Source organism: Mustelus asterias, chromosome 6, assembly GCF_964213995.1.
Source record: "Mustelus asterias chromosome 6, sMusAst1.hap1.1, whole genome shotgun sequence".
In the NCBI taxonomy this organism is placed as follows: Eukaryota; Metazoa; Chordata; class Chondrichthyes; order Carcharhiniformes; family Triakidae; genus Mustelus; species Mustelus asterias.
The window spans coordinates 44,742,359-44,757,229 of NC_135806.1; the positions used below are offsets into that span (position 1 = coordinate 44,742,359).

Here is a 14,871-nt window from a genome sequence, read left to right on the forward strand (position 1 = left end):
TGGTAGTGGAAGCGGATACGGTAGTGACTTTTAAGGGGCGTCTTGACAAGTACATGAATGAGATGGGAATAGAGGGATATGGTCCCCAGAAGCGTAGGGGGTTTTAGTTAAGTCAGGCAGTCTGTAAACATGTTGACACCCAGATCTTGATTCCATTTTGCTCCTCTCAACCTCTGTCGCTCCAGTGAGAACAAACCAAGTTTCTCCAACCTCTCATAGCTAATGCCCTCCATACCGGGCAACACCCTAGTAAATCTTTTGTGTACCCTCTCCAAAGCTGCCTCATCCTTCTGGTAGTGTGGCGACCAGAATTGAACACTATATTCCAAGTATGGCCTAACTAAGGTTCTGTAAAGCTGCAACATGACTTGCCAATTTTTAAACTCAATATCCCGGCCTTATGCCTTCTTGACTACCTTCTCCACCTGCATTGCCACTTTCAGTGACCTGTGTACCTGTACACCCAGATCCCTTTGCCTATCAATACTCCTAAGGGTTCTGCCATTTACTGTATATTTCCTATCTGTATTAGATACCTTTTAGCAAAAGTCTTGTTTACCTCATTTTTAAAACTAAAGTTGATATGGTATTAATTATGAAAGACGGTTCCAAACTTTTCTAATTTAATTCCTGAAAGGTCTGACTTGGTCCAAGCTTAGGAGGCAACCAGTCTCATAAACCAGGGGAAATATCTCTCCATCACGGTGGCACACTGGTTAGCACTGCTGCCTCACAGCTCCAGGGACCCGGGTTCAATTCCCAGCTGGGGTCACTGTCTGTATGAAGTTTGATTCTGCTCTTTTACATAAATTCTAACTATGGTCTGATCAGGAATAAAATAAGAAACTTTCATTCGAAAAATGTATTTCATACAAAGTTTCAAAAATAAAATTTTAGCTGAGGAGTAATAAAGATGCTTGATGTAATATGGTGGAACGTCTCAAAGTGTTTGAGGAGAATTAAGAGCATCAATCATTGTTAATTACCTGGGTTTTGAGAAGGCACTTAAAGGAGGGAAGGAAGAAAGTGATATTCAGGGGAAATTCAGGGCGGCACGGTAGCGCAGTGGTTAGCACTGCTGCTTCACAGCTCCAGGGTCCCGGGTTCGATTCCTGGCTCGGGTCACTGTCTGTGTGGAGTTTGCACATTCTCCTCGTGTCTGCGTGGGTTTCCTCCGGGTGCTCCTGTTTCCTCCCACAGTCCAAAGATGTGCGGGTTAGGTTGATTGACCAGGTTAAAAATTGCCCCTTAGAGTCCTGGGATGCGTAGGTTAGAGGGATTAGTGGGTAAATATGTGGGGGTAGGGCCTGGGTGGGATTGTGGTCGGTGCAGACTCGATGGGCCGAATGGCCTCCTTCTGCACTGTAGGGTTTCTATGATTCTATGATTCATGATGATTGGGGTCTAAAAAGCTGAATGCTCTTTTTATTTCTGGTGAAGTCTGAAAAAAGGAAGATGCCTAGAGTTTGAAGAAAAGCAGTCTGAGATATAATAATGGCTGGAGAGGGTTACAGAAGTAAGAAAGGTCATGAGTGACTTTGGAAGATGTGATTCATGATGATAATGGGAGCAGAAGAGGCTGTTTTTCCCCTCAATACTGCTCTGCCATTCAATAAGATCCTGAGTGTGGCCTCAATTACTTTCCTGCCTATGTCTGATAACCTTGGATTCCTTGTTAGTCAAAAATTCTATCTGCCTCTGCCTTAAAAATATTCAAAGACCCTGTCTCTACCACTTCCCAAAAAAGAGTTTCACAGAATCTCAACACTGAGAAATAGTTTCTCATCTCTATAAGTTGGATGCGGATTTTAAATTAGAATGGAGAACGAATTTTGAGAGACAGGATCTACAGGCATTTAGCGACGCAAGGACTGATTAGGGACAGTCAGCATGGCTTTGTGAGTGGAAAATCATGTCTCACAAATTTGATTGAGTTTTTTGAAGGGGTAACCAAGAAGGTAGATGAGGGCAGTGCAGTTGATGTTGTCTACATGGACTTTAGCAAGGCCTTTGACAAGGGACCGCATGGTAGGTTGTTGCATAAAGTTAAATCTCACGGGATTCAGGGTGAGGTATCTAAATCGATACAAAATTGGCTTCTGTGGTTGTAGAGGGTTGTTTTTCAAACTGGAGGCCTGTGCCTCAGGGATCAGTGCTGGGTCCACTGTTATTTGTCATTTATATTAATGATTTGGATGAGAATATAGGAGGCATGGTTAGTAAATTTGCAGATGACACCAAGATTGGTGGCATAGTGAACAGTGAAAACAGTTATCTCCAATTGCAACAGGATCTTGATCAATTGGGTCAGTGGGCTGACGAATGGCAGATGGAGTTTAATTTCGATAAATGCGAGGTAATGCATTTTGGTAGATTGAACCAGGGCAGGACTTACTCAGTTAATGGTAGGGCATTGGGGAGAGTTGCAGAACAAAGAGATCTAGGGGTACATGTTCATAGCTCCTTGAAAGTGGAGTCACAGGTGGACAGAGTGGTGAAGAAGACATTCAGCATGCTTGGTTTCATCAGTCAAAACATTGAATACAGGAGTTGGAATGTCTTGTTGAAGTTGTACAAGACATTGGTAAGGCCACACTTGGCATACTGTGTGCAATTCTGGTCACCCTATTATAGAAAGGATATTATTAAACTAGAAAGAGTGCAGAAAAGATTTACTAGGATGTTACCGGGACTTGATGGATTGAGTTATAAGGAGAGGCTTAATAGACTGGGACTTTTTTCTCTGGAGCGTAGGAGGCTGAAGGGTGATCTTATAGAGGTCTATAAAAATAATGAGGGGAACAGATCAGCTAGATAGTCAATATCTTTTCCCAAAGGTAGGAGAGTCTAAAACTAGAGGGCATAGGTTTAAGGTGAGAGGGGAGAGTTACAAAGTGTCCAGAGGGGCAATTTTTTCTCTCACAGGGTGGTGAGTGTTTGGAACAAGCTGCTAGAGGCGGGTACAATTTTGTCTTTTAAAAAGCATTTAGATAGTTACATGGGTAAGATGGGTATAGAGGGATATGACCAAATGCGGGCAATTGGTATTAGTTTACGGGTTTTTTAAAAAAAAGGTGGCATGGACAAGTTGGGCCGAAGGGCCTGTTTCCATGCTGTAAACCTCTATGACTCTATGGATATGAGTTGGCAAGCTTTGGAATAATCAAGTAGGACAGGATGTGGATCATGGATGAATTGGTGGAGATTTGGAAATTGACGAGACCTTTTAAAGAAATTGAGTCTGGAAGTAACACATCTGGATTAAGACTGCAGTTGTGGTGGGAGGAGCCAAGACTCGGGAAGTAACAGTTTTGGTGGTGGCCAAAATTTGAGACTTTGTTTTGGGTTAGGCAGGACATGATGGCTAGATCCTATCGAGTATGTGGAATCCAATGCAGCAAGGAACTGAATTAACGTTGGAGTATTTTCATTGTTTAGTTGGGTAGATAGGTAATTGCCTGGGCATGGACTACAGAAGAGAGATTGTGGACAAGGATGGGGTGGCACAGTGATTGGCACTCAGGTCACTGTGTGGAGTTTGCACGTTCTCCCCTTGTCTACATGGTTTTCTTTGGGTGCTCTGGTTTCCTCCCACACTCCAAAGATCTGTGGATTAGGTTGATTGGCCATGCTAAATTGCCCCTTAGTGTCAGGGGGATTAGCAGGAGAAATACATGGGATTACAGGGATAGGGACCGGGTGGGATTGTTGTCGGTGCAGGCTCGATGGGCCAAATGGCCGCCTCCTGTATGTAGGGATTCTATGATTGGCAAAGAGGACAATCAGCTATATTCTTGGTAGCTGTAACTACTGATTTTATTATTAGAAGTTAGAAACATAGAAAAACTACAGCACAAACAGGCCCTTCGGCCCCACAAGTTGTGCCGAACATATCCCTACCTTCTAGGCCTACCTATAACCCTCCATCCTATTAAGTCCCATATACTCATCCAGGAATCTCTTAAAAGTCCCTATTGAGTTTGCCTCCACCAACACTGACGGCACTACCCTCTGTGTGAAAAACTTCCCCCCAACATTTCCCCTGTACCTACCCCCCAGCGCCTTAAACCTGTGTCCTCTCGTAGCAGCCATTTCCACCCTGGGAAAAAGCCTCTGAGAGTCCACCCAATCTATGCCTCTCAACATCTTATATACCTCTATTAGGTCTCCTCTCATCCTACGTCTCTCCAAGGAGAAAAGACCGAGCTCCCTCAGCCTATCCTCATAAGGCATGCCACTCAATCCAGGCAACATCCTTGTAAATCTCCCCTGCACCTTTTCAATCTTTTCCACATCCTTCCTGTAATGAGGCGACCAGAATTGAGCACAGTACTCCAAGTGGGGTCTGACGAGGGTCTTATATAGCTGCATCATTATCCCCGGACTCCTAAACTCAATCCCTCGATTGAGCACACCATACGCCTTCTTAACCGCCTTCTTAACCATCTCCTCCACCTGCGGGGCCGATTTTAGAGTCCAATGGACCCGGACCCCAGGGTCCTTCTGATCCTCTACAGTACTAAGAGCTTTTCCCTTTATATTGTACTCCTTCATCCCATTTGACCTGCCAAAATAGACCACTACGCATTTATCTGGGTTGAAGTCCATCTGCCACTTCTCCGCCCAGTCTTGCATCCTATCTATGTCCCTCTGTAACTTCTGACATCCCTCCAAACTACCCACAACCCCACCAACCTTCGTGTCGTCGGCAAACTTACCAACCCATCCCTCCACTTCCTCATCCAGGTCATTTATGAAAATGACAAACAGCAATGGTCCCAGAACAGATCCCTGGGGCACACCACTGGTCACCGACCTCCATTTAGAAAAAGACCCATCTATACACACACTCTGCCTCCTTTGGGCAAGCCAGTTCTGGATCCACATCTACCGCTTTCCCTTCGTCAATGTGTTTAGTCACATTTTCGAAGAACTCCACCAGGCTCGTAAAGCATGATCTGCCTTTGACAAAGCCATGCTGAGTATTCTTCAGCATACTAAACCTCTCTAAATGCTCATAAATCCTGTCCCTCAGGATCTTCTCCATCAGCTTACCAACCACTGGGGTTAGACTCACCGGTCGGTAATTTCCTGGACTATCCCTATTCCCCTTCTTGAAAATAGGAACCACATCCGCAATCCTCAGGCACCTCTCCCGTCTCCATCGACGACGCAAAAATCATCGCCAGAGGCTCTGCAATCTCTTCCCTCGCCTCCCACAGTAATCTGGGGTACATCCCATCCGGACCCGGCGACTTATCTACCTTGATGCCATTCAAAGATTCCAGCACAACCTCTTTCTTAAAGTCCACATACTCAATCTTTTCAGTCCACCGCAAGCCCGCAGTACATCCACCCAGGTCCTTTTCCTCTGTGAAAACCGAGGCAAAATACTCATTAAGCACCCCTGCCATTTCTACTGGTTCCGTACAGAGTTTCCCGCCTTCACCTTTTATAGGCCCTATTCCTTCACGTCTCATCCTTTTACTTTTCACATATTTATAGAACGCCTTGGGGTTCTCCTTAACCCTACCTGCCCAGGCCTTCTCGTGACCCCTTCTGGCTCTCCTAATTTCCTTCTTTAGTCCCTTCCTACAAGCCGTATACTCATCTAGATCCCTATCTTCGCCAAGCTCTCTGAACCTTTTGTACGGTTTCCTTTTCTTCTCGACTAGGTCCCGGACAGCTTTCGTGCACCACGGTTCCTTTAACCTACCAACACCTCCCTGTCTGCTCGGAACGTTGTCCTGTAGAACTCTAGACAGACATTCCTTGAAAAACTGCCACCTCTCTTCAGTACATTTCCCCGAGAATACCTCCTTCCAATTTACTCTTCTAATTTGCAGCCTTATGTCTTCATATTTCCCCTTACTCCATATAAACGCTTTCCTAGCTAGCCTGATCCTCTCTTTTTCCAATGTTAGCATAAAGGAGGTAGAATTATGATCGCTATCCCCAAGATGCTCTCCCACTGAGAGATCTGACACCTGTCCAGGTTCATTGGTCAGTATCAGATCAAGTACAGCCTCTCCTCTTGTAGGCTTGTCCACATGCTGTGTCAGGAAACCCTCCTGAACACACCTAACGAACTCCTCCCCATCCAATCTCCTTACCATAGGGATATTCCAATCTATGTTTGGGAAATTAAATTTTCCCATCACAACAACTCTGCTATTACTGCATCTCTCCAGGATCTGTTTCCCTATCTGCTCCTCCACCTCCCTGTTACTATTGGGCGGCCTATAGAAAACTCCCAGCAAAGTGATCGACCCCTTCCCACTCCGAACTTCCACCCACAGAGACTCTGTAGACAATCCCTCCACAGCATACACCTTCTCCACAGCTGTGACACTATCCCTGATCGACAGTGCCACTCCACCCCCTCTCTTGCCTCCCTCCCTGTCCTTCCTGAAGCATCTGAATCCCGGCATCTGGAGTATCCAGTCCTGACCCTGAGACATCCAAGTCTCCGTAATGGCCACCACATCACACTTCCAGGCATCGATCCACGCTCTGAGCTCATCCCCTTTATTCACTATACTCCTGGCATTAAAGTAAACACATCTCAATCCTTTGGTATGAGCTCTCCCCTTCTCTATCCCCCATCTATCCTCCCTCTTGCACTGTCTATAACCCTTCTCTGTTTGCGAGCTAACCTCCTCGCTCCCAGTCTCCTCGTCTCGATCCCCTCCCCCCAACCTATCTCGTTTAAACTCTCCCCAGTAGCCTTAGCCAACCTACCCGCCAGGAAGTTGTTACAAGTCTGCTGGGAGAGGACTAGACAATTGAGATTAGTGGTATATTGCTCCACAAAGTCAGCACAGATTGTACTAGGCACAGTATAAAATATTTTATTTTGAATCTGGTCTATCCAACTGCAGTTGTTTTTCTAATTAAAATCTGCATTTTAAATATTTATGCACTTTAAGCAATGATGAAGATTTACTTTCTTTTGGGCTAGTTGAGAAGTAGATTGGTGATTTGCACAATCATCTGTTGCCTACTGGAGAGATTTGAAACAGCCTTGGACAACCATCCTGGCAATTGTTTTTGTTCCGTTGTATTTGGTCCCCTTACTTGCGAAAGGATTGCCTTGGAGGGAGTGCAGAGAAGGTTCACCAGGTTGATACCGGAGATGAGGGGTGTTGATTATGAGGAGAGATTGAGCAGATTAGGTTTGTACTCGTTGGAGTTTAGAAGGCTGAGGGATGATCTTATAGAGGCATATGAGATAATGAAGGGGCTGGATAGGGTAGAGGTGGAGAGATTCTTTCCACTTAGAAAGGAAGCTAGAACGAGAGGGCACAGCCTCAAAATAAAGGGGGGTCAGTTTAGGACAGAGTTGAGGAGGAACTTCTTCTCTCAGAGGGTGGTGAATCTCTGGAATTCTCTGCCCACTGAAGTGGTGGAGGCTACCTCGTTGAATATGTTTAAGTCACGGATAGATGGATTTCTGATCGGTAGGGGAATTAAGGGTTATGGGGAGCAGGCGGGTAAGTGGAACTGATTCACTTTAGATCAGCCATGATCTTATTGAATGGTGGGACAGGCTGGAGGGGCTAGATGGCCTACTCCTACTCCTATTTCTTATGTTCTTATAGGGAAGCATAATTCTTATGAGATGGGATATATCAAAGATAGACTACATCAAAAATGTAAACTGTCATCTAACTCTTTTTGGTAATAAATATTTCCAGCAATACTACCACGAGTTCTAATGTGCATTATTAGCTGTAATACAGCATTCGTTTCCTGTATCGTTTGTGTCTTTGCTTAGCATTTTCTTTTTGAAATGATTAACTATTCAACCGATTAGTTCTGAAAAATTTAATTAATTGTTTCCTTCCATGTTAAGGATGAACATTTTGACGAGGCAAGATTCAACTTTCCTCCTGGTATTCAGGATTATAGCTATAGTGGCAGTCCAACTGAAAGAATAGGCTTACCTACAACGGCAACAAGTGGCCTTAATCGGAGCAGCACGAGCCTTGGTGCTGGCAGCAGCAGCAGCAGTGATACTGGTAAATACTCCCTGACTCATTAGTTAAAACTAACAATGTTGCATTTGCATTTTAAATCTAGAAATTAATGCTTTCTCGGCAAACTCTGAGCTCCAAAACAGTTACATCAGATTCAAAATGTTAACTCTCTTTCCACAGATGCTGCCAACGCTTTGTTTTTATTTCAGTTGAAGCAATGCTTTGTGTTTATATACTTTCACCTCCTTAGTTTTCTGTACCTATATGCTAACTTTTTAGGTTTTCTGGTACAGTCAGCCCATTTGCATTTGATCTCGTCCATGCCGTTGACAAGTGAGTTACAGGATTTTGACCCAGCGGCAGTTAAAGAATAGTAATATATTTCCAAGTCGGTGGTGAGTGGCTTGGAGGAGAACTTCCAGGCAGTGATTTTCCCATGTGTCTGCTGCCCTTGTCTTTCTAGATGGTAACGGTCATGGGTTTGGAAGGTGCTTTCTAAGGAGCCTTGTTGAGTTCCTGCAGTGCATCTTGTGGATGGTACACACCACTGCCACTGTCAGTAGAGGAGGGTGTGAATGCTTGTGGATGATGGATGCCAATCAAGTGGATGCCATCCAAAGATGTGCGGGTTAGGTTGATTGGCCATGCTAAAAAATTGTCCCTTACTGTTCTGAGATGCGTAGGTTAGAGGGATTAGTGGGTGGATGTGGGGTAGGGCTTGGGTGGGATTGTGGTCGGTGCAGACTCGATGGGCTAAAAGGCCTCTTTCTGCACTGTAGTGTTTTTATGATTCTATGACTGTTTTGTCCTAGATGGTGTCATGCTTCTTGTAGCTGCACTCATCCAGGCAAGTGGAGAATATTCCATCACGCTCCTGACTTGTACCTCTTAGATGGTGGACAAGCTTTGGGGAGTCTAGAGAGGGGGCAAAACTTGACCTCCTCTTGGGAAATAAGGAAGGGCAGGTGACAGAAGTGTTAGTGAGGGATCACTTTGGGACCAATGAGCATAATTCTATTAGTTTTAAGATAGCCATGGAGAATGATAGGTTGGGTCCAAAAGTTAAAATTCTAAATTGGGGCAAGGTCAATTTTGATGGTATCAGGCAGGAACTTTCAAAAGTTAAATGGGGGAATCTGTGGGAAGACAAAGGGATGTCTGGTAAGAGGGAGACTTTCAAAAGTATGTTAACCAGGGTTCAGGGTAAGCAAGTTCCTCTTAGAGCGAAGGCAAGGCTGGCAGGAGTCGGGATATTGAGGCCCTGGTCAAGAAGAAGAAAGAGGCACATGACATGCATAGGCAGCTGGGATCAAGTGAATCCCTTGAAGAGTATAGGGGGTGTAGGAGTAGAGTTAAGAGAGAAATCGGGAGGGCAAAAAGGGGAGATAGTTTTGGCAGATAAGGCAAAGGAGAATCCAAAGAGCTTCTACAAATACATAAAGGGCAAAAGAGTAACAAGGGAGAGAGTAGGGCCTCTTAAGGATCAACAAGGTCATCTATGTGCAGATCCACAAGGGGTGGGTGAGATCCTAAATGAATATTTCTCATCAGTATTGACTGTTGAGAAAAGCATGGATGTTAGAGAACTTGGGGAAATAAATAGTGATGTCTTGAGTGTACGTATTACAGAGAAAGAGATGCTGGAAGTCTTAAAGCGCATCAAGGTAGATAAATCCCCGGGACCTGATGAAGTGTATCCCAGGACATTTGAGGGAGGATAGGGAGGAAATTGCGGGTCCCCTAGGAGAGATATTTGAATCATCGATAGTCACGGGTGAGGTGTCTGAAGATTGGAGAGTGGCAAATGTTGTGCCTTTGTTTAAAAATGGGCTGCAGGGAAAAGCCTGGGAACTACAGGCCAGTGAGCCTCACATCTGTGGTGGGTAAATTGTTGGAAGGTATTTTGAGAGACCGGATCTACAGGCATTTAGAGATGCAAGGACTGATTAGGGACAGTCAGCATGGCTTTGAGAGTAGAAAATCAAGTGTCTCAAATTTAATTGAGCTTTTTGAAGGGGTAACCAAGAAGGTAGATGAAGGCAGTGCAGTTGATGTTGTCTACAAGGACTTCAGCAAGGCCTTTGACGAGGTACCGCAAAGTAGGTAGTTGCATAAGGTTAAATCTCATGGGATCCAGGCTGAGGTATCTAAATGGATACAAAATTGGCTTCTTGACAGAAGCCAGAAGGTGGTTGTAGAGGGTTGTTTTTCAAACTGGAGGCTGTGACCAGCGCTGTGCCTCAGTGATCAGTGCTAGGCCCACTGTTATTTGTCATTTATATTAATGATTTGGATGAGAATATAGGAGGTATGGTTAGTAAGTTTGCAGATGACACCAAGATTGGTGGCATAGTGGACAGTGAAGAAAGTTATCTCCGATTGCAACGGGATCTTGATCAATTTTTTGATTGTGGTTTAAAAGCAGGCCGTACTATTCAGCGGGCAGCGTCGTTAGCAGGCAGTGGAGTGAGAAGGGCACAGAGTGAGAGCTGAAGGGCTTTGGCTCTAAGGGCTTAGGCGGAAAGGGCGAAGCGGGGTACGTTTAATTCTTAAGTACGTTTCTCTGTATTCCTTGAAATAAGAAGGGAAATTGAGTGTGAGGCCAATCTGTTGTTCCCAATGTGGGAGGTCCTGGAGGCTCCTGGCCTCCCGGACATCCATATCTGTGATGGGTGTGTCCAGCTGCGGTTCCTAAGGGACCATGTTAGAGAACTGGAACTGCAGCTCGAGGATCTTCGTCTGGTTAGGGAAAATGAGGAGGTGATAGACAGGAGCTATCAGCAGGTGGTCACACCAGGGTCACGGGAGGCAGACAAGTGGGTAACGTCCAGGAAGGGGAAAGCTCGGGTGATAGAGAGCACCCCGGTGGATGTGCCCCTTCACAAGTACTCCTGTCTTGAGTACTGCTGGGGGGGACAGCCCACCTGGGGGAAGCAGCAGTGGCTGTGTCTCTGGAGCAGAGTCCGGCCCTGTAACTCAGAGGGCTAAGGAAAGGAGGAGGAAGGCAGTGTTAATCGGGGACTCAACAGTAAGGGGGTCGGACAGGCATTTTTGCGGAGGCAGACGGGAGTCTCGGATGGAGGTCTGCCTCCCTGGTGCCGGGATCCGGGATGTCTCTGATCGCGTCCCAGATATCCTGAGGTGGGAGGGAGAGGAGCCAGAGGTCGTGGTATATATTGGTACCGCTGACAAAGGTAGGAAGACGGAATGGGTCATGAAAAGAGAATATAGGGAGTTAGGTAGACAGTTGGGAAGGAGGAACGCAAAGGTCAGGATTGCTGCCTGTGCCACGGGAAAGTGAGAGCAGGAATGGAGTGAGGTGGAGGATGAATGCGTGGCTGAGGGACTGGAGCAGGGGGGCAGGGATTCAGGTTCCTGGATCATTGGGACCTCTTTAGGGGAAGGTGTGACCTGTACAAAAAAGACGGGTGGCACTTGAATCCCAGGGGGACCAATATCCTGGCAGGAAGGTTGGCTTGGGCTACTGGGGAGACTTTAAACTAGAAAGGTTGGGGGGAGGGAATCGTGATGAGGTGACTGAGAGCGAGGAGGTTAGCCCGCAAATAGAGAAGGGTTGTAGACAGTGCAAGAGGGAGAATAGATGGGTGATGGAGAAGGGGAGAGCTCAGACCAAAGGTTTGAGATGTGTCTATTTTAACGCCAGGAATGTAGTGAATAAAGTGGATGTGCTTAGAGTGTGGATCGATGCTTGGAAGTGTGATGTGGTGGCAATTACGGAGACTTGGGGACAGGGACAGAACTGGACACTTAAGGTGCCGGGTTTCAGATGTTTCAGAAAGGACAGAGAGGGAGGCGAAAGATTGGGGGGGGGGGGGGAGTAGCACTGCTGATCAGGGATAGTGTCACAGCTGTAGAGAAGGTGGAAGCCATGGAGGGATTGTCTACGGAGTCTCTGTGGGTGGAAGTTCGGAGCAGGAAGGGGTCGATAACTTTGCTGGGTGTTTTCTACAGGCCACCCAATAGTAACAGGGATGTTGAGGAGCAGATAGGGAAACAGATCCTGGAGAGATGTAGGAATAACAGGGTTGTCGTGATGGGAGACTTTAATTTCCCAAACATCGATTGGAATATCCCTCAGGTTGGAGGTTTGGATGGGGAGGAGTTTGTTAGGTGTGTTCAGGAGGGTTTCCTGACACAGCATGCGGATAAGCCTACAAGAGGAGAGGCTGTACTCGATCTGGTACCGGCTAATGAGCCTGGACAGGTGTCGGATCTCTCAGTGGGGGAGCATCTTGGGGATAGTGATAATAACTCTATCTCCTTTACGCTAGCATTGGAAAGAGATAGGATCAGGCAAGCTAGGAAAGTGTTTATCTGGAGTAAGGGGAAATAGGAAGCCATCAGGCAGGAGATTAGAGGCGGAAATTGGAAGGAGGCATTCTCGAGGAAAAGTACTGAAGTAAGGTGGCAGATTTTCAAAGAATGTTAGTCTGGAGTTCTGTATAACAACGTTCCGGTGAGACAGGGAGGTGTTGGTCGGTTATGGGAACTGTGGTGCACGAAAGCTGCGCTGAACCTAGTGAGAAAGAAAAGGAAAGCGTAACAAAAGGTTCAGAGAGCTAGGCGATGATAGGGATCTAGATGAGTATACGGCTTGTAGGAAGGGACTTGAGAAATAAATTAGGAGAGCCAGAAGGGATCACGAGAAGGCCTTGGTAGGTAAGATTAAGGAGAACCCTAAGGCGGTTTTGTGAGAGGGAGATCATGCCTCACTAACCTGGTGGTGTTTTTTGAAGAAGTGACCAGAATGGTTGACGAAGGAAGGGCCGTGGATGTTGTCTATATGGACTTTAGTAAAGCGTTTGACAAAGTCCCTCATGGTAGGCTGGTGAAAAAGGTTGGATCTCATGGGATAAAGGGGGAGGTGGCTAGATGGGTGGAGAACTGGCTTGGTCATAGAAGACAGAGGGTGGTAGTGGAAGGGTCTTTTTCCGGCTGGAGGCCTGTGACTAGTGGTGTTCCACAGGGCTCTGTATTGGGACCTCTGCTGTTTGTGATTTATATAAATGATCTGGAAGGAGTAACTGGGGTGATCAGTAAGTTTGCGGACGACACAAAACTGGCAGGACTTGCAGATAGTGAGGAACATTGTCAGAGGCTACAGAAGGATATAGATAGGCTGGAAATTTGGGCAAAGAAATGGCAGATGGAGTTCAATCCTGATAAATGCGAAGTGATGCATTTTGGTGGGAATAATGTAGGGAGGAGCTACACGATAAATGGAAGAACCATAAAGGGTGTAGAGACGCAGAGGGACCTGGGTGTGCAAGTCCACAGATCTTTGAAGGTGACGTCACAGGTGGAGAAGGTGGTGAAGAAGGCATATGGCATGCTTGCCTTTATAGGACGGGGCATAGAGTATAAAAGTTGGGGTCTGATGTTGCAGATGTATAGAACGTTGGTTCGGCCGCATTTGGAATACTGCGTCCAGTTCTGGTCGCCACACTACCAGAAGGACGTGGAGGCTTTGGAGAGAGTACAGAGGAGGTTTACCAGGATGTTGCCTGGTATGGAGGGGCTTGGTTATGAGGAGAGATTGGGGAAACTGGGGTTGTTCTCCTTGGAAAGACGGAGGATGAGGGGAGACTTAATAGAGGTGTATAAAATTATGAAAGGCATAGATAGGGTGAACGGTGGAAAGCTTTTCCCCGGGTCGGTGGTGACGTTCACGAGGGGTCATAGGTTCAAGGTGAAGGGGGGGAGGTTTAACACAGATATCAGAAGGACATATTTTACACAGAGGGTCGTGGGGGCCTGGAATGTGTTGTCGGGCAAGGTGGTGGAGGCGGACACACTGGGAACGTTTAAGACTTATCTAGACAGCTATATGAACGGAGTGGGAATGGAGGGATACAAAAGAGTGGTCTAGTTTGGACCAGGGAGCGGCGCGGGCTAATTGTTCTTTGTTTCTCGTTTCAAGGCTTCATTCTATGATCATCTGGCTGGTGCCAGTACAGAGCGAGACTGCGGATAGTTGGGAACCTGTCTCGGGGGCAGGGAATTCAGATGGTGTTCGTAAAGCAGAAGTGGAAATGAATAGGGTTGGGAAGCATTTTCTGATCAGGGCCAGTGTGATCTCCTGGACTCGTTTCGATCGCCTCAGGGGGTCGGAGAGGAATTTCCCAGATTTTTTTCCCCCATATTGGCCCTGGGGTTTTCACTCTGGGTTTTCGCCTCTCCCTGGAGATCACATGGTCTGGAATGGGGGGGTGGGGGTGAGTTAATAGGTTGTGATGAACAAAGCATCGTAGCTGTGAGGGACAGCTCGGTGGATAGGATATTAGGATGTCGATAGGCTGGAAAATTGGGCGGGGATCCTGGATTCAGGATTCAATCCTGGACCGGGGAGCGGCGCGGGCTTGGAGGGCCGAAGGGCCTGTTCCTGTGCTGTATTGTTCTTTGTTCTTGTTCTTTGTTCTTTGTTCTATAAATATGTGGAGAGTAAAAGGATGAGATATGAAGGAATAGGACCTATAAAAGGTGAAGGTGAGAAAATCTGTACAGAACCGGAAGAAATAGCAGAGGTGCTTAATGACTATTCTACCTCGGTATTCACGGTGGAAAAAGACCTGGGTGGTTATACGACAGGATTGAGGCGGACTGAAAAGATTGAGTATGTGGACATTAAGAAAGAGGATGTGTTGGAAATTTTGAATAGCATCAAGATAGATAAGTCGCCGGGACCGGATGGGATGTACCCCAGGTTACAGTGGGAGGTGAGGGAAGAGATTGCAGAGCCTCTGGCGATGATATTTGCGTCGTCGATGGAGACGGGAGAGGTTCCGGAGGATTGGAGGGTTGCGGATGTGGTTCCTATTTTCAAGAAAGGGAATAGGGATAGCCCAGGAATTTACCGACTGGTGAGACTAAC

The 14,871-nt window shown here is 46.4% G+C and overlaps 1 protein-coding gene across 7 annotated transcripts in view; it reads left to right on the forward strand.

Annotated features, from left to right (window-relative positions):
- dennd4c (DENN/MADD domain containing 4C) overlaps nucleotides 1-14,871 on the forward strand; it is a 209,926-nt gene that overhangs the window by 159,838 nt on the left and 35,217 nt on the right. For all 7 annotated transcript variants that reach the window (XM_078214260.1, XM_078214262.1, XM_078214259.1 and 4 more), the window contains one exon: nucleotides 7,856-8,021. In XM_078214260.1, coding sequence (XP_078070386.1) covers nucleotides 7,856-8,021 — 166 coding nt within the window. The remainder of the gene's footprint in view (nucleotides 1-7,855; nucleotides 8,022-14,871) is intronic.